The sequence below is a fragment of the Protopterus annectens genome, chromosome 7.part0, assembly GCF_019279795.1.
Source record: "Protopterus annectens isolate FY-2018-M chromosome 7.part0, PAN1.0, whole genome shotgun sequence".
Classification (NCBI taxonomy): Eukaryota; Metazoa; Chordata; order Ceratodontiformes; family Protopteridae; genus Protopterus; species Protopterus annectens.
In genome coordinates this window covers 627588573-627608632 of record NC_056739.1, presented here as the reverse complement: position 1 = coordinate 627608632, position 20060 = coordinate 627588573, and the positions used below count along the sequence as shown (strand labels likewise).

At 40.1% G+C, this 20060-nt stretch overlaps 1 protein-coding gene across 1 annotated transcript in view; it reads left to right on the top strand.

Annotated features, from left to right (window-relative positions):
* The window catches only part of HDC (histidine decarboxylase), a 908850-nt gene that overhangs the window by 682995 nt on the left and 205795 nt on the right, over positions 1-20060 (top strand). The window contains exon 9 of the mRNA XM_044076311.1: positions 10247-10348. Coding sequence (XP_043932246.1) covers positions 10247-10348 — 102 coding nt within the window. The remainder of the gene's footprint in view (positions 1-10246; positions 10349-20060) is intronic.

The window sequence follows — 20060 nt, the reverse complement described above, 5'->3', positions numbered from 1 at the left end:
TTGGGAAGAGGCAAAACCTCATGTACAAATTTCATAGAGCATATGTCAATTTACAGATTAGGCTGAAATAGTAATCTCCAATATAGGAACACACATAGGAAGATCCTAGGCATCATAAGAAAGGGTGTATTACCAAAATACAAAGACTAGAGAATTCAAAGCTAGAGACCAGGTGTTAATTTTGGTCCCCTTCCCAGAAAACAAATTTCAGCTAAATGGCAGGGTCCATATCAGGTAGTAGCAAATTTAAATGATGAAAACTACAGGACTAAACAGACTTATAAGAGAAAAGAAGAAAATATCTACCATATTAATGTTCTGCAGCCATGAAAAGAAGCACTGAGCTCTGTAGGTAGTTTAGCAGCAGAGACAACTAGATATTGTGAAGAAAGACAAATGGCATCCTTGTCTGCCATTCAGGCAGATAAAACATTAAACATCCACAAAAGACAGCCAGCACTGATATGAGAAGAAAAAGACTTTATTAAAGTCAAACCACCATAATGTTGATTGGTTGGTTCTTGATGGCTGTTTGAAATGTACCCACATATGTGGGATTTCTAACTACAGTTGTTGTTACATATTGACAAAGGCTTTTGGGCCAAAACTGGTCTGTGCACTCTGGTTTGACTTTAATAAAGTCTTTTTCCTCTCATACCAGTGCTGGCTGTCTTTTTTGAAGGTTTGTTATTTTGAATTTGGAGCTGTTGCACTCACCATATCTGCAGAGATATTGCTGTCTGCAGATAAAACACTCATCATCTTCTTCTTTTGGCTGCTCCCATTAGGGGTCGCCACAGCAGATCATCTCTTTCCATTTCTTCCTATCCTCTGTATCTTGCTCTGTCACATCAACCACCTGCATGTCCTCTCTCACCACATCCATAAACCTTATCTTAGGCCTTCCTCTTTTCCTCTTACCTGGCAGCTCCATCCTTAGCATCCTTTTCCCAATATACCCATCATCCCTCCTCAGCACATGTCCAAACCAATGCAATCTCGCCTCTCTTGCTTTGTCTCCAAACTGTCCAACCTGAGCTGACCCTCTAATATACTGATTCCTAATCCTGTCTATCCTAGTCACACCCCGTGCAAATCTTAACATCTTTAACTCTGCCACATCCAGCTCTGACTCCTGCCTTTTCGTCAATGCTACCGTCTCCAACCCATATTAAGCCACCAAAATAAGAGCCAAAGGAGTTTCTGTTAAGTAACAAGAAATATTTTCAGAAATACCTGGCAAAACAATGTTGATTCAACACCGTACTGAGACCATTCTGCTGTTAAAGGTTAACTTAAGAACCTTACAAAACATCAGAGTCAAAGAAAAATGTTGTGCAAAAAGTTGTACATCTTAAGACTGGGGGTAACAGAAGAGTCATAAAGTGACTGGAAAAAAAATACTGTTAGTCACAAAACCTGTTGGAACAATCAGGTTCTGTAATCATTTCGGGAAGCTGTACAGCATTTTGAAATTTGACCATTACCCAATGAATGGGTTGATGAACTAATATAAAGGTTGGAGAAACTGAGATTTTTGACCACATTAGTTTTGGCAAAGGGATACTGGCAAATACCACTAATGGTTGAAGCCAAAGTAACAACAGCTTTCTCAACACCAGAGGTCTTATTCATTTATCCTTTCCTTCCTTTCCAGTTAAATGCCATCCTTGCAAGCATTCAGAGATTAATGGAATGAGACTTAAAACCCCATGTCAGATATGTTTCACCTTAGATAAATCATAGGATCATAGTAGCTTACTAGGCTAATGGCCCTGGGGCCCTTACAAGCCTAGCCAAGAGTTTCTCCCCAGAAAGAAACCTCAGTCAGCACTTGTCACCCCTGTCAATGAATAGTAAAAGTAAGTAATAATAATAATAAGTAATAGTAATAAGTAATAGTAATAGTAATAGTAAGTAATAATAAGAAGTAATAATACACTTAAAGGACTGAAATTCCCATGTAGCTAATGTGCAGACAATATTAAAATCACTGGACCAAGTCATTTTAACTGTCAATACCTTCCTAGAGCAAGATAAGTGTTTTACAGGTAAAATATTTAAGGTATGTAATTGGCAGAGGGATTATTAAGCCACAGAAAGAAGCAAATAAAAACTGTGAGAAACTGGCCTATTCAAGGCAATGAAGACATTCCTGTGGTTAGCTAGTTAACTACTAAAAATATGTTACCACATTTTGCATCAGTATATGCCATCTTATGGATCTGACAAAAAGGGAAGATGTTCCTCAAAGTAAAGTGGACACTTGAGGTAAATAATGCTTTCAGACATTTGAAGAACATATCATACTCAGAGCTTGTCTTAGCCTCTAATGATTTTAGTAGCCCTTTTGTAATCTATATAGTTCATAGGTGTATACTAGGCTAACAGCCACTGGTGCCTTTATAAACTTAGCAGTGCAACCCAAATGTGACCCACAAGTTTTAAGTTATACACATACATATATATATAGGGGTAATATTCGGTTACGACATGATTTATTGGCAGTCTTAGTCCATCAGAGACATAGGTGCCAAATCAGGGGAGAATATCCAATTTCCCATCCAATGGTCCAATTTATGCTTAAGTAGGGTTAGGGAAGGACTTTGTTTCACATGGATGGGGAGCCTATTCTAGAGAAATGGAAATCTCAAAGAAACATATCTGTCTCTACAACATGTCCTAGTTATATCAAAAGCAAAATTTAAGTCTTTGGATAAGGTAGTTGTGATGCTGTTTATTTTGCAGATGTGCAAATGGTTCATTAGAGCGGGGATCCAATGATGCCTTGTAAGTCAAGGACAGATTGCCTCTGAAGAGACTGAATATAGAGACAGGGCTTTGAGGCAACATGCAAAGGGTATTGTGTTTATGACCTGTATTCTTTTTGTAAACAACCTTTGTGGACATTCCAGCTGCTTCATGAGTCCAGACAGTACATACCAAAGGGGATATTATACTCTATGGTGGGTCTGATGAGGGCCAAGTACAGTGGAGTGATGACCTCTCCGGACCTAGATGCTATGCCCCTTACTTATAAGTTTAGCAACATAGAAGGATTGTCTTACTACCTTGGACACATGTTGATTGAAGGCTCGGTTACTATCAACATGAGTTTCCAGATCTTTGACTAGTGAGTCATCTCTTAGAAGTGTTTTATTGATGGCAATTTTCTTGGGTAGCCAAACTCCCAAAAGTTACTATAATAGATTCCTTGGTATTGTTTGCAGATGAATGCAAATTAGGAGTAGTTACTGAATCCCCAAATGACTTGGCCATCCTGCAGGAAGATTTGTCCCAAACAAATAACTAGTGCCAGAATCATAGTCTGAAAGTTAATACCAAAAAATGCATTATTGCCTCATTTTGGAAGTAATCTACCCCAGGTAACTACCACAGTGACAATATGCCCCTGAGAAATGACCCAGTAGTTCAAGATTTGGGAACTTATGTGGACAGTGACCTAACCTTCAACCAACATGTGCCCACTTTCAAATGAAAGTCTTTCTGTATTGCACAGCTTATAAACAGAGGAATTGTGACTAGATCTAGAGATATAATTGCCCCCTTTTTACTCAGCTGTCATTAGGCCAGTCATTGAGTATAATGCCCCCTTTGTCATATATCTGTTCAAACACATGCAACAACTGTAATGCCCACAGAGAAACCTCCTAAGGATAGCTAACCGAGTACATACCTATGAACCTATGTACACATAAATAGACAGATATAGACATAGATATGGATATAAAAAAAAATCTGTCTATGCAAAAAAAAAAATCTCTTTATAGACACACTATATATACATATATATATATATATATATATATATATATATATATATATATATATATATATATATATATATCAGCAATGCATGGGAATTGTGTACTGCAGTTGTTCAAAACAACTTTTGCGATGACTGGATAGCTGAATACTTCTTTAAAGATACATATACAAGTACTAAAACAGTGATCATAAACATATCATGACTTAGTCTGTCAAGCATAACTCATCTAAGTTGCACCAAAATATATAGATATTGTGTTTTCTCTGGTGGGGGACCTCTATATATGTCTATATGTCTGTCCCATAGATTGTACAAAGTGGGGAACAGAAAGTTTTCAATACACCACTACTCTGCTATATGTCAAGCAGTGTAGCAATTTTGCCATCTTCAAGGTAAGCCTAGATAATTTGATAGGTAGCCTCAAATTCTCCCTGATCTATCATGTGTTGCCCTCCTTAATGCCAAAGGGGTACTTTTTAATATGGTTTATTGCCTATGAATGTAATAGCCTGCAAACCACCTAGTGCTTACTTTTGAGTCTGCAATGAAAAAACAGCAAGTAATACAAAAACAATGTAGTTCAAGGGACAAGCCCCTCTGCACATATCTTAATTATTAAAACATCCAGGACTATAAAACAATGAGGAAAAGAAAAATCTTCTACATCTCTTCATACTGTTATGAGAGCAGCTGTGTTCACTACACAGCTGATCGACTACCCTATACCCTATAAGGAATCCATAGACACATACATAAATACCACATTTCTGTCTGGTGTCAAGTACTCACATAGTCTTTACTGTAGTTGTTGGCTGATGAAATGGCAAGTCACAGAATATGTTCTCTACCTTACAGTGCTAGACATTCATATTGAATCCCACACCCCCAATATTCTATTTAGCTGACTTGTTTCTGTTTTCAAGATATAACTTTATTAGTTTTTTAAATGTTTACATTTATAAAGAATATTCAGTTTATGGAAAATCATCAATTAGGAAATATAAGGAACAGATTTTTTCATATTTTTCCAAATTTTCATAGGTTCATAGGCAGGTACTAGGCTATTGGCCCAAGGGCCTAAGGAAGCCTAGCCAACAAGATTCCCTGGCTTACGTCACCCAAGAAAGTTAATTTCCTGTGCCTCTGTCGAGCAGAGCCACAGAAGTGATCCCTGGGGTGTATTTCCTATTTCCCATCCACTCATTAAGATTTTTCTTGAAGAGTGCTAATGAGGAACTTTGCTTGACATAGATGGGTAGCGTGTTCCAGAGTATAGGAAGTCCCTAGAGCATGTAGCTCAGAGGGATTGGGATTTCTTAAGGTGTAGCATGTCCAACAGCTTTGGGTTTTACATAGCTTTATATGTTAGGCAGAGATCTCCTCGGAGTAGGCGATATGCTACAGAGTAAAGCTGGAGTCTTTTGAGACGGTCAGTGTAAGCCATCTGTTTGAGGCCAGTAATCCTCTATGTGAGGTACTTCTGTGGCCTTTCCAGCTGTGGCAGATGTCTTGTGAGGTACATTCCAAAAGGGGCATTGTACTCTATAAAGGATCTAATGAGTGCCGCGTAGAGGGGAACAATGACCTCTTTTTTCCTGGATGAGAACCCTTTTGTGATGAGGTGTGCCACATAGAAGGATTTCCTGACTACTGTGGAGATGTGATTATCAAAGGAGAGACTAATGTCTACCTGGGTCCCAAGGTCTCTTATCACACATTTGGTGTTAAGTAAACAGCACAAATTTAAAAATGAGGGTTATGCTACTGAACGCCAGGAGTTTAAATCTCAAAATGCACGCGCTCAAAGCACTCCTCATTATGGAGAACATCGACATCTGTGCAGTAACTGAAACCTGGTTCAAGGCTCCTCAGAGCACCCCAGCACTACCGGGCTACAACTCATACCACACATTTTGGCCACAGAACCTGGACCGAAACACAAAAGGAGGGGTGTATCCATATTCATCAAGGATACCTACACCTCCAGGTTAGTGGTGCAGCATGATACCTCTGAGATCATCCATGTGCAACTAACATCAGGCAAATCTGCAATGAAAATTGTGGCCTGCCACAGATCAACCTCCATGACCCAGGACCACCACTCCACCTTTCCGGAGACACTGGAACACTTGAACACCCTGGTATTGGGTGATTTCAATTACCCTACCGTTAACTGTGAAAACTACTCAAGCACAAACTCCCAGGTCCAGCGCTTCCTGGAATTTATCAACTCAAATGTCTTGGATCAGCTAGTAAACTCCCTTACCAGAGGTGAAAACATAATGGACCTGGTCATCAACAACATGGGTGACAGGTGTTCCACACCGGACGTCAACCTGTCACTGGTTAGATCAGACCATAAACTAATCACTCTGGATGTCCACACCACACCACCACCCCCAACCAAGGAAACCACAGTGAAAAACTTTTCTATAGCAAACTTCACCTTACTTAAGACAGAGGTGGTAAGTTTCACAGCCCCCACACTAAAGGATAACAGTGTCCAAGATGCAGGAACCTTTACAAATACACTCTATGAGCACCTACAAGGATGCATGGATTGTGCCATCCCTAGCAAAACCAAGCTTCACTCCCCTAAGAGAAGGAAACCAGTCTGGTGGACCCCTGCCATAAACAGGCTATACAATAGAAGGAGGAAACTAGTTCAGAAAAAAAGCAAATCCCAAGAAGGAAAGACATCCTTGATCAGTATCAGTAAGAAACTAAGGTCCCTCATAAAATCATCCAAAGCTAACTTCGAAAGAAAAATAGCCAAGTATTCGAAAGATAACCACAAAGCCTTCTTTAGCTATGTCAAGAATCTAAGTGACAACTCACAGATATGCTCTGAGCTAGTGCAAAATAGCACAAAATATTCTGAACCTACAGATATTGCCAACATCCTGGCAGAAAGATTCAGTGCAAACTTCACCCCCCTCTCACCCCCAAAAGGGCCACAACAATACCGGAAAAGTGTAGTGTCCTGGAAATCACAGATGCACAGGTGAAAACAGCCCTTTCAAAAGCCAAAAGCACAGCACCAATGGGCCCAGATGGTGTCCCAGGCTGCAACTTGCATGAACTACAGAAGGAACTAACCCCCCACCTAAACACACTGTTCAACCTCAGCCTCTCCATAGGCTACACACCCATAGAATGGCGCACAGCAACGGTTATTCTGCTCCACAAAGGAAGGGCCACAACTGACCCTGGTAACTATCGCCCCATAAGCCTGACTAGCCTGGTCTGCAAGGCTATGGAGCGCATCATCATGGAACTCATTAACAAAGACATTGGGAACCTCCAAATACTTGACCTGACCCAGTTCGGCTTTGTTAAGGGCAGATCATGCCTACTAAACCTGGTTGACTTCTTCGAGATAGTCACCAAGGCCATAGATGAGGGGAAGGTGGTTCACACCGCCAAGGCTTTCGACACCATTCCCCACTGGTGAATTATAGAAAAACTCACCAGCCTGAACATAATCCCCTACGTCACGAGATGGGTTGCCAACTGGCTTACAGACAGAACTCACACGGTAAGAATAACTGGCTCCAGGTTCAACTCTAAACCAGTCACTAGTGGTGTCCCACAAGGCTCGGTCCTGGGACCCCTACTGTTCAGCATATACTTCTCAGAAGTACAGGCAAACACAGGAGGACTATGGCTAACCAAGTTCGCCGATATCTGCAAACTGGGAGCCATAATTGACTCTCCAGCTGACACGAACATTCTCCAAAAGGGCCTTACTGAGACGGACACCCGGTGTCAAAGTCATGGTCTCAAGCTAAATGCCAAAAAATGCATAGTCATCCCATTTGGGAAAAACAAAACACCCATGAATTACCACATAGGTGGCAGCCCCCTTAATACAGAAGAGGTAATAAGAGATCTGGGGACCCAGGTAGATAGTAATCTCTCCTTTGACAATCATATTGCCAAAGTAGTTAGGAAATCCTTCTATGTAGCCTATCTAATTACTAAAGGGTTCATATCTAGAAATAAAGAGGTTATAGTGCCCCTCTACTCGTCACTCATCAGACCCATCATAGAGTACAATGCCCCAATTGGGAAGTACCTCACAAGACACTTCCAACAGCTGGAAAGACCACAAAAGTACCTCACCAAGAGGATTACTGGCCTCAAACATATGTCCTATGCAGCCCGACTGGAAAAACTCCGACTGTACTCAGTGGCATATCACTTACTCGGAGGTGATCTCTGCCTGACTTACAAAGCCATGTCCCAACTCAGAATTGATGGACATGCCCCACCTAAAGAAATCCAAGTCACTGCGAGCCACTCGCTCTAGTGAGCTAAACCTTGCGACAACAATAAATAGAACATGCTGGAGGGATAGATTCCTGTCACAGAGACTCCCCGTGCTTTGGAACAAAATTCCTAACTACATTAGGCAGAGCCCGTCACTAACACTCTTCAAGAGAAACCTTGATGAGTGGATGGGTAACAGAAAATACACCCCTGGGATCACTTCATTGGCTCTTCTTGACAGAGGCTCAGTTAATCAATGGGGCAGCGAAAGCTGACACACTCTGGCTAGGCTTATAAATGCCCTTGGGCAGATAGCCTAGTACCTACCTATGAACCTATGAACCTAAGTAGACTGCCGTTTATGTGGCAATTCATGGGGACAGAGTTTTTACCAAAGGGGATGACAATGCACTTTTTGGAATTCAGCTTGAGGCCATGCCTCTGACACCAGGCATATGTCTCAGGGAGGCCCTTCTGCAGGATGTCCACATCATTTAGGGACTTGACTATGGCTCCTAGTTTGCAGTCATCTGTGAAATTCGTTAGCCAGTGGCCTTCTCTGTTAGCCTGTACTTCAGAGAAGTAGATATCAAACAGGAGAGGTCCCAGGACTGAACCCTGTGGTACTCCACTTGTCATTAGTTTGAAGTCAGATTTGGGGTCTGCAACTTTTACAGTGTGGGTTCTGTCTGTAAGCCAGTTGGCAACCCATCTTGTGATGTAGGGATTTATACCTAGTTTAGTGTGTCTAGCTATAATTCCAGAATGGGGGTGGTGTTGAAAGCCTTGGTGAGGTCAAGATAGGCTGTGTGAACCACCTTACCCTCGTCTACAGCTTTGGTGACTGCCTCAAAGAAGTCGATCAGGTTCAGAAGGCATGATCTGCCTTTCACAAACCCGAACTCGGTGGGGTTCAGAGTTTGGAGGTTACCAATGTCTTTGTTTATGAGTTCCATGATGATACGCTCCATGGCCTTGCAGACCAGGCTCATCAGACTAATAGGGCGATAGTTCCCAGGATCAGTGGTGGCTCTTCCTTTGTGGAGTGGGATAACTGTTGCTGTGCACCATTCAGTGGGCACAAAGCCTGACGTGAAAGTATGATTGAACATGGTGCTTAGGTGGGGAGCCAGTTCGTTCTGAAGTTCATGTAAAATGCAGCCTGGAATGTTGTCCGGTCCCATGAATGCTGTGTTTTTGGTTTTAGAGAGTGCAGCTTTTTATTATTATGTAAAAAATATCTGTCATTTTGTAGATGGATGAATGTTAAAATTTCTGCATTAACAGTACCCTGTTATGTTTTAAGTCATACTCAATTTGTTAAGAAGAGTGGAAAATGTCTTTTTATTTCTCTATTTGGTCACTGGCAAAGTCATTATTTATACATGAAACAGCAATATTTTTTTAGAAATTTATAGTATGTTCAACAGTTTTTATGCTATACTTACAGCAAAGGTCCTAACAACCCACCTGCTCCCTACAACTAGGTCTTTAATACAATTTAAATAGGTATCTGACTTCTAGTACAGAAAATGTAGCCAAAGGAAGCTTGTTATTGTGCTACTAGTGTGTTAGATTTGGTTTCATATAAGGAATCCATGAAACTGTATAAATAAATGACATTTTGCTGAATTTAAAAAACAAATAAATACTGCCACTAAGAAATGAGCAGACAGGAATGACACGAAATCTACTTTATTCCATTCTGATGTGTGTAAAGCTTAAATGTTTGTACAATGAAAGTTAAAGTTTTGTAATATAATTCTATTATATGTATTAATTGTTCACAATTCTCAGGGGCACAGATACAATACATAACCACTGTTGAAATATCAGTGTATTCAGAATGCAGTATCCAGAAATAAAATTCTGGAATTGAATTAAATGTATTTTTAGCAAAAATGTGGCTATATTTTTGCAAATTAAATAATAAAGAAAAAGGAGTACACAGTAAAGTAAAACAGAAGAAGCTTGTTATCAAGTGCCTTTCTAAAATTACTTTAGAAATTGTCATTCTTCAGAAATTGTCAATGTAATTTATTAGTTTGCTAGCAAACTATCATTTGTTTCTGTTTTAAAATGTTATTTCCAAATTATTTTCAAACACAAACTGTGATGTCTTTTAAAACACTGATGTTTTACTTTCAAATTCCACTCACTGTACATCCGTATTTTGAAATGCAGGGAACTAAGATGGCAAAGTTATTTGAATCACTGGTGCAAAGTGATCCCAGATTTGAAATTCCAGCAAAAAGGCATCTTGGCCTGGTTGTATTCAATTTACAGGTAGGTATGTGAAGCAGAAAAAAAGCACAGACTGCTTGTATAATGGAATTTATTGTTGCATGTTCAATGCTTCCATTATGAATTTATTGTTTAAAAAATGCAAATCTGCCTGAACTTTATGAAAGCAAATTATTATTTTTTTTTTATATTTATTTGATTTTCACTTGTTAACTGGGATAGACTAATAGAGTAGTGATCTCAATGGAACTTTATCATACTCAGCCCAGGAGTATAAAATAACTTCAAACAAAATATCTAAATATAAACACGAATGTCCAATTGAAGTTAACAGATGGTAAAAAAAAACAGAATAATACAAAATATAACTAGGCATGTAAGTATTAACATAATGTGATTAATCAGCAGATCGGTACATTTATCAGAATACAAAGTAGTAACACTTCTTAAATGAACCTTAACATAATGATAATATTAAAACTACTGTCTTTCCATCCTTTCTTCCTGTCTTCTTGTACTTCCTTTCCTTTCCAGTATTTTATCACAAGAGGCACAAAGGACTGAAATATAAATTGGACAGTTAGGAATCTAACTTACTAACTGTCCTACAACATAGTATATGTGAGGAGGTATATGCTAGTAATTCATGTTGCAGTTCATAATATCCTTCTATTTATGTTACTCCTTCTGACAGAGGAAAAGCAGTGGCATGGGGCAGCTCTGGAGGTAAACTACTTAAGTATTTTTTTTTCTGAAGATTGCAAACCTTTCTGTACCTTTTAGATAACTTGGAAAAGGCTCTCAATAAAGTGGGACACATCTCAAAAAGCAGCATTTTGAGTGTAGTTGGATTTGTGAGTTTTGTAAGGCTTGGCGGTGATGTGCCTTCTCTCAGGCAAGGGAAGTAAACCTACAGATAATGTATAGAGCAGTGACATTGTACAGACCAGTGACGTGCCCTTTCTGCTGCAAGGGAAGTAAACCTACAGATGCTGTACAGAGCAGTGACACGCCTTCTCTGGGGTGAAGGAAATAAAGCTACAGATGTTGTACAGAGTACGATGTATCAACTCTGGGGCAAGGGACGTACAGATATGCAAAGCACTGATGTGCCCTATCTGGGGTGAGGAAAGTAAAGGTAAACATGTTGTACAGAGCAGTGACATTCCTTCTCTGGGGCAAGGGAAGTAAACCTATAGATGTTGTACAGAGCAGTGAAGTGCTTTCTCTGGGGCTAGCGGAGTAAACTTACAGATGTTGCACAGAGTAGTGACGTGCCTTCTCTGGTGGTAGGAAGCAAATCTGCAGGTGTTGTACAAAGTGGTGACGTGTCTTCTCAAGGGTGAGGGAAGTAAACCTGTAGGTGTACACAGCAGTGACTTCCCTTCTCTGGAGTGAGGGAAATAAACGTTCAGATGCTGTATGGAGTATAGAGGTGGCTTCCCTGGGGTGAGGAAAATAAACACGCAGATATTGTACAGGGAAATAAAGGTACAGATGTAAGGAGATGTAGAGGTACAGGGGTAAAGAGCAGTGACTTGCCTTCTCTGGGGCTAGGAAAGTAAGCTACAATGTTGTGGAGGGCAGTGATATCCCTTCTCTGTGTCGAGGGAAGTAAACCTGCAGATGTTGTAAAGAGCAGTGAGGTGCCTTCTCTGGGGTTAGGGAAGTAAATCTACAGATATGCAGATATACAGAGTTGCCTTCTCTAAGGTAAGGAAGTAAACCTACAGATGTTGCACAGAGCATGAGGTGTCTTCTCTGGGGCTAGGGAAGTAAACCTACAGATGTTACATAAAGTAGCGACATGTCTTCTCTAGGGTGAAGGAAGTAAACCTATAGATGTTGTACAGAGCAGTGAAGTGTCTTCTCTGGGGCTAGGAAAGTAAACCTACAAATGTTACATAGAGCAGTAACATGCCTTTTCTGTTCTACAAATCAGTGATGTGTCCTCTCTGGGGCTAGGGAAGGAAACCTACAGATGTACAGAGCAGTCAGATGCCTTCTCCAGGGCTAGGGAAGTTAAGCTACAGATGTTGAACAGAGCAGTAACATGCTTTCTCTTAGATGAGGGAAGTAAATCTTCAGATGTACACAGCAGTGACCTGCCTTCTCTGGGGCTAGGGAAGTAAAGCTGCAGATGTTCTACACAGCACTAATGCGCTTCTCTAGGGTGAGGGAAGTAAACCCACAGATCTTACACACAACAGTGATGTGCCCTCTCTGGGGTAAGGGAAATAAACCTGCAGGTGCTGTACACAGCAGTGACATGCCTTCTTTCAGGCTAGGGAAGTAAACCTACAAATGTACACAGCAGTGATGTGCCTTCTCTGGGGCTAGGGAAGTAAAGCTACAGATGTTGGACAGAACAGTTAGGTGCCTTTGCTGAGGCACAGCTGTAAAGCTACAGATGTTCTACACAGCAGTGAGATGAATTCTCTACAGTGAGAAAAGTAAAGCTACAGATGTTATACAGAGGAGAGACATGCCTTCTCCAGGACAAGACATGTAAAGCTACAAATGTTGGACAGAACAGTGACGTGCCTTCTCTGGGGCACAGCAGTAAAGCTACAGATGTTCTACAAGAGCAGTTACATGAATTCTCTGTGGCGAGGGAAGTGAAGCTACAGATGTACAGAGAAGTGATGTGCCTTCTTAGGGGATAGGGAAATAAACATGCAGACGTACACAGCACTGACATGCCTTCCCTAGGGCTAGGGAAGTAACGCTGCAGATGTTGTGGACAGCAGTGACATGACTTCTCTTAGGCAAGGGAAGTAAACCTACGTATATTGTACAGAGTGGTAATGTCCCTTCTCTGGGGCAAGGGAATTAAAGCTACAGATGTAGTACAGAGGAAGTGGTGTGCCTTCTCTGCGGTGAGGGAAGTTGTTAAATAAAAAATAAAGATAACAACACAGGAGGCTCAGATGCAAAAGTTTGCTAGTGTACACCAGGAGGCAAAAAACGTACAAGTACAGAATTTTGTCTGACATGATACAAGAAGTACACAATTCTTATAGTTTCTATTTTCTAGTTTGTGCCCACCTTTCTGACGTGGTCAGTCACAGGGCACCTACATCACTATGGTTCACAACATCCTATTCATAAAGATTGCTGATGTTACATATTCTAAAAAAGTTTTCCCTTGGGAATAATATAGCCTTGCAAAGCACCTGGTCAGTTATAATGTCTTTCTGTAAATGTTACTCCTTCAAGGTTTCAGGCCTGCTCGAATACAATAGTTGGTTCAGTCTTGTAATATACTTCTTTGTTCTTCTTGCAACATTCTTCCAACAGCTGCGTCTTATCTTGATAACATTTACAAGGCCAATTGTCCCAGAGGAAGGAGAAGAAGATTTTCAATGCTTTATACATTTAATTTCCTGACCCAGCAGATAATCATTAGTGAAAAACATAAGCTTGCTGAGCTGGCTACTGCCAGGGTCAGAGTTCAAATACACTGCAGTTCCAAAGCTTCAAGCAATTACATGTAAAATCATTCTTATTGCCATATTATTAATAGAATAAAATGCATTATATACTATTTGCTTTTTAACTAGCACTTTATATATGTTCAAATACATATTTTTCTAACATTTTCCTTCCTTTTAATACTTTTATTCTATTCTGAAATATAAACAATGTAATTTCGTCCCCTAGCCTTCTCCTTTAAGGACTTTCAACCAGGTAAGTCATTTAGTTTATACTTCGGAAATAATTTCATCTGAAATTAATTTTTCTAATTCAATGTCTTGGTACAAAGTTTCAGTTACAGATATATCAATAAAATCTTTGATCAATCTTTTCATGCAAGGAATCCCACAACAGACACATGCTCCTAATAGTAGCAGACCCACACAAATAGCAATCAAGATGTTCATTAGGATAGAACCCCACCCACCAAACAGACTCTGGAAAAAGTTCGTCAGTGGGTTTGGGCCTGGTTCAGTCATGGCCGATACCTGCTGTATTACCTCTAGGTGGTCATTAATTTCATGTCGATTGTCTGGTATAAACGCACAGCATTCTTCTTTGATAAGCACGCACGTACCACCTCTCACCGCTAGGGTGAAGTCAAGAGCCATTCGATTTTGTAGCACAACAGTTCTCATTGCATTCAGTTCATCAGTCACTAGTTCAAGGGCAGAAAAAGTTGCATTACTCATTACTTCGAGAAGTTTCTACAGCTTTCTCAACTCCCAGATCGATTTGACTGCTCCATATGCTGGAAGTATTCCAGCCCAGGATATTACACTGTCACTCCAGTCCATATGAGTCAATTTTTCTTTGTTTTTTACGGAATTATGGTCTTTCCAACCAGCTTCAATTTGTCCCACTGGATTTACAGGTTTTCCGATTGGACCTTCAGGTTTCCGGGCTACATCTCTCACATTTTGTATCTTACCTAGAGGTAATTCTGCAGTATGTCTTATGGCCGGAACCAGATAACCCAAAAAACAACTGCCGGACCAATTCTCAGGTAGCCATTTTTATGCCTTTTTCCCACAAACAAAATAACAGTTTTCTACTTTAGTACTGATGCAGGTTAATTCTGAATGAAACATTTTCTTGTCTATAATAGACAGTTGTTTATGCAAAACAGGATTTCTCTGCACATCACTTAATGTTGTTTTCATTAAACTCAAATATGAATCATAATTCGTATTACAAACAGTGCCTCTATCTTTAACTTTAATATAGCATTTATAAGATATGGTTATATTACAGTTACTCCAACCCACTTGAAGTGTATCATTCTTATAAAAACATACAATTCCCTTCTGTGTAATAGGCAAATACAATGCAATTTTGTCTTGTGATCTTACAGATCCTGTATCAAAAGTAAATTCTCCCAAGTCTCATTTATCCCCAAGGGGACAGCAGACATTAACAGTCCTCCATATGCTGTTGGTATAGCAGTACAAACCCAGCAATTTGAAATGTTCATAGTCTCTACATATACACGCTTCATAGCTAGGTATGTGTTAAAGTTTGGATGCCAGTCTATAGACAGTTCATCACGTCTCTCCACTTTCACTTGTGTGGTTACATGTAGGAAAAACCACAACAAAAGGAAGGTCATCACAATCATAGTCAATAAATGCATAGTCAACAAGATGATTAAACAACATCTTTGGGGTTGATCTGTATTTTTACTCGTTTTGCTCTTGGCCATCCTGCCTTTGTTGTGTATCAGTCCCAAAATGTTTATCAAGTTGAAAATTCTTTACCGGTTTACTGGGTTAGATGGACCCAGGACGACCTCTCAGCAACTTTGACTGCAGTAGCCGTTGCCAACAGTACCTGGTACGGTCCTTCCCACTTTGGACTCGCCCAATTCTTCCTCTTCGTAACCTTCAGCCACACCCAGGTCCCCGGAGTCAGCACTGCTTTTAGCGGTCTGGTCTGTCTTTTATCTGAAAAAGAGTTCAACTGCAAAACAGTTTTATTTGTTAACAGTTTTCTGATGTAGCTAGCTAATGAGCTGTCAGCCTCTAGTTCTGCAGGCATGAGAGCTTTCCACTGTGGCACATAATATGCCCTTCCAAATATCATTTCAAAGGGAGTCAAACCCTTTACATTTGGAACTGTTCTCATGTTCAGCAGTGCCAAAGGCAGACAGCAAATACAGTTTTTCTGTGTCTCACTCACTAGCTTCCTCAATTTGTTTTTTATAATTCCATTGTACCTTTCCACCAGTCCTGCAGACTGTGGGTGGTAAGCACAATGATTCTTTAAGGAGATTCCAAAGAATCTTCCAAGCTGGTGAATTGTCTGATTAACAAAATGTGTCCCATTGTCACTATAAATCCTTTCCGGTATGCCAAATCTGGGAATTATTTCTTTTACTAGGGCTTTTGCCACAGTTGCTGCATCCAGATTTTTAGTTGGAAAAGCTTCTACTCATTTGGAAAACATATCTATAATTACTAAACAGTATTTTTTCCCTTCACATTTATTCAATTCTATGAAATCCATACAAATAGTGTGGAACGGATATGGTGGTGTAGGAAAACTCCCTTGCTTGGGTTTGAATGCCCCCTGTGCATGATGTTTGTTACAAGTATGGCATAATGCACAAAATTTTTTTGTATAATTTATGAATCCGTATGTTTGGAATACTCGATTTACTAACTGTACCATCCCCCCTGTTGAGACATGGCACTGCCCATGGCTCAACAAAGCTGTATATCTAAATAAATTAGACGGTAATATTGTTTTTTTCTCTTTGGAGACATACAGTCCATTTTCGAGGATTGCACCTCATTTCTCCCATTTTTGTTTCTCTGCTTTCATAGTTAGTGTCTGCATTGTTTTTAGCATTTCTAGATCTAAAATCTCAGAGGGTTGTAATTCCTCGGTTAAAAGAAAAGTCTCTGAGTCTGAGGCTGCTTGCTTTGCAGCTGCATCAGCTTTTGCATTTCCTTTTGAAATTTTATCCTGTTGTTTTGTATGAGCTAAACATTTACAAATAGCTACTTTAGTAGGTAACTGAATAGAATCTAACAAGTTCAAAATAAGTTGCGCATGATTAATCGGTTTGCCATTAGATGTTATCACCCCCCTATTTTTCCATTGTTGCGCAAAAACATGCACTGTAGAGAAAGCATAATGACTGTCAGTATATATGTTCACGCATTTATCTTTCACTAGAGTGCAAGCCCGTGTTAAGGCTATCAATTCTGCTGCTTGAGCAGATAGGTTATGTTGTAAAGGTCGGGCTTCTAAGATCTCTGTATCTGTAACCACTGCATACCCCACTAGATTTTTCCCTGTAGGACCCCTTCTGCATGAGCCATCCACGTAAAATGTCACCTCGGCATCATCCAAGGGCATATCAGTGAGATCTTGTCTGGGCAAAGTCATTTGTTCAATTTCCTGCAGGCAGCTGTGTGGCGTGCCATCCACAGGGGTTGGAAGTAACGTTGACGGGTTTAATGTTGTACAACGTTCAATTACCATATGAGGTTGGCTCAGCAGTATGGTCATACATGAAAGATGTCTAGCAGGAGATAGATATGCTATTTTTTCTTGTAGTAAAATTATCGCGACTGCATGAGGCACTCTCAATGTGAGAGGGTGGAATAACACCACTGAGGCCGAAGCCTGTACTGCCATTGGGGCTGCGACCCCTGCTTGTACACAGTGAGGCAACGATCGCGCCACTGGGTCTAACTGTGATGAATAGTAAGCTATGGGGCGTTGTTTATCCCCATGCTGCTGTGTCAGAACTGACGTCATATATCCCTGTTTACAATCTACGGTCTGAAAGAATCTTTTGTGGTAATTCGGAAGTCCTAAAACTAATGAAGAAGCTATCAATTGTTTTAGTCTGCAGAAGGCTGTTTCTGCTTCGGGTGTCCATTGTAATATATCTTGTGCTGCCATTGGTGTTTTATATACTAAATCAGCCAGTGGAGCAGATTCTAAAGCATAATTTGATATCCAGCTTCAACAAAAATTAGTTGTTCCCAAGAAGGACATCATTTCCTTCTTGGTTGTTGGTTTAGGTGCTTGTAAAATTGCTGTTTTTCTGTCTTTGTCTAATATTCCACCTTCATTGGATATTACATATCCTAGATATCTGACTTGTTTTTTCCAAAGTTGTAACTTACTTTTGTTTACTTTATGTCCCTGTGCTGCTAAAAATTTCAATAATGCTATCGTATCCTCCCTGCATTGATGCTGGGTGGGGGCTGCTAGCAAAATGTCATCTACATAAAGTAGAATCTGACTACCTCCTGGTGGGGTAAACCCTGCCAGGTTGCTTGCCATTTCTTGTGCAAATATTGTTGGACTTTCACAATATCCCTGTGGTAGCCGAGTATAGGTATATCTTTTACCCTGAAATGTAAATGCAAACCAATACTGGCTATCAGGATGTATAGGTATTGAAAAGAAAGCATTGCTTATGTCTACTACAGTAAAATATTTTTGTTGCAGTTTTAAATCGTTCAACAAGGTGTGTGGGTCTGGCACCGTAGGTGCTCTAGGTATTATTGCATTGTTTACAGCTTGTAAATCCTGTACCATCCACCATTCCCCGTTTGCTTTTTTAACAGGAAATAGAGGGGTATTACATGGTGAATCAAGAGATTCTACCAGTACTCCTTCCTTGAGTAATGCTGCTATTATAGGCTTGATTCCTTGCTCTGCATCTTTCCTCAAAGGGTATTGTCTTTTTTGTGGTCTAAATGCTGATTTTGGTGTAATAGTAACTGGTCCTGCTGTTCGAATAAGTCCTACATCTGATTTGCCTGTTGACCAAAGAGTCTCTGGTATGTCACACAAGGCCTTTTCTTCTTCTTCTAATAAGAACACTAATCAGCTGTCTTCACTAGCATGTAAGTGTACAGCTTGATGTGTCTGTGTTAGCCAATTCAATTTCTGTTTTTGTATTCCCTGCTCTGATAATTCTAAATCAGTTTGTTTTTCCCATCTTGTTACTTTTTCTCCTAAGTCCACCCATTTCATATTCTTATTTTTCGTTAAGCTGACGTGTGGTAGTCGATTAGATTTGTACAGTGTCATGAATTCCTGAGGTAATGAACAGCTTACCACACTGTTTCCCTCAGTATCCCAATACAAGGTTCGTAATACTAATCTGTTAGCAGGATTTTTGAATAATTCTTGCTCATATTCTTTATCAGGTCCTGGCATGCTACAGTAGTATAGAGTACAATGTAACAAATGCTGTTGGTCAGTGTCAAGGGAGGGGGCCTTACTGATGGCTACATTCATCAGTTCCTCGGTTAGTTACTGCCCCTGGACCAGTCGTAACTAGGTCCTGGCTGTACCAGTAAAAAGTCTCACCCTCCGGTCGCACCACAAAAGTATCCATTTGTCTTTGTGCCTCCATACCCTGCATAGTGGGAACTACCGCTATGCCAAATATCTGCATAAGGTCTCTCCCCAGTAAGTTTACTGGACATTTTGCAGTAACTACAATTTTACTTTTCTGAGTCATACCTGAAACAGGGTCAGTTATTGCTATATCATGGGAGAGTGGCTCCCTATATAGCTGTCCGTTTGCTGCTTTTAATAATATATAATCAGGTGATTCGGAATATTCTTGTAACTTGGAGGGGTGTATCAAAGTCCGTGACGCTCCTGAGTCACACAGGAATTTTACTTCCCTCCCCTCCACCAGAAGTGTGACTTCCGGTTTTGTGTCTGCCAGATAGAGCTCCAAGCTCAGTAATGCCAAATCTAAAATTTCACTTTCTTCATCCTCTACATCTGCTTGCACTTCCTCTATTCCTTCCACTACATTTACATTTGTCCTTTGTTTGTTAGCCTTTCCTGATGATTTCTGACTTTCATCACTATCATATAGTCAGTCCTCATCACCCTTACTTTCTGTAGTCACCTTTTTATTTAGCCTGCAATCCCTTGCTAAATGTCCTTTCTTTCCGCACTTAAAGCACTCACCTTTCTTTTTTCTCTCTTCAAAATCTTCTGACCATTTGTCAGATTGTCTATTTCCCTGGGCATTTTTCTTACCCTTTTTACCGGACTGTACTACAAAACCTCAGCTCCGTCTTCAGCAGTGAAGACTTGTGTCTTCTTTTCTTTTACTATTAAAGTGTCTTTCAGCATGTCTAGCATATTCAAGTAAGGCTTGTAGCCTACTTGTTCGATGATCTATCAAATGCTTCGTAATAAAGCTACTGATAGGTGCAATGCAACCTTTCAAAAACGCATTTTTCAGTTGCTGTTCATACGAGGTATCATGTGTCTGATTTTCAGG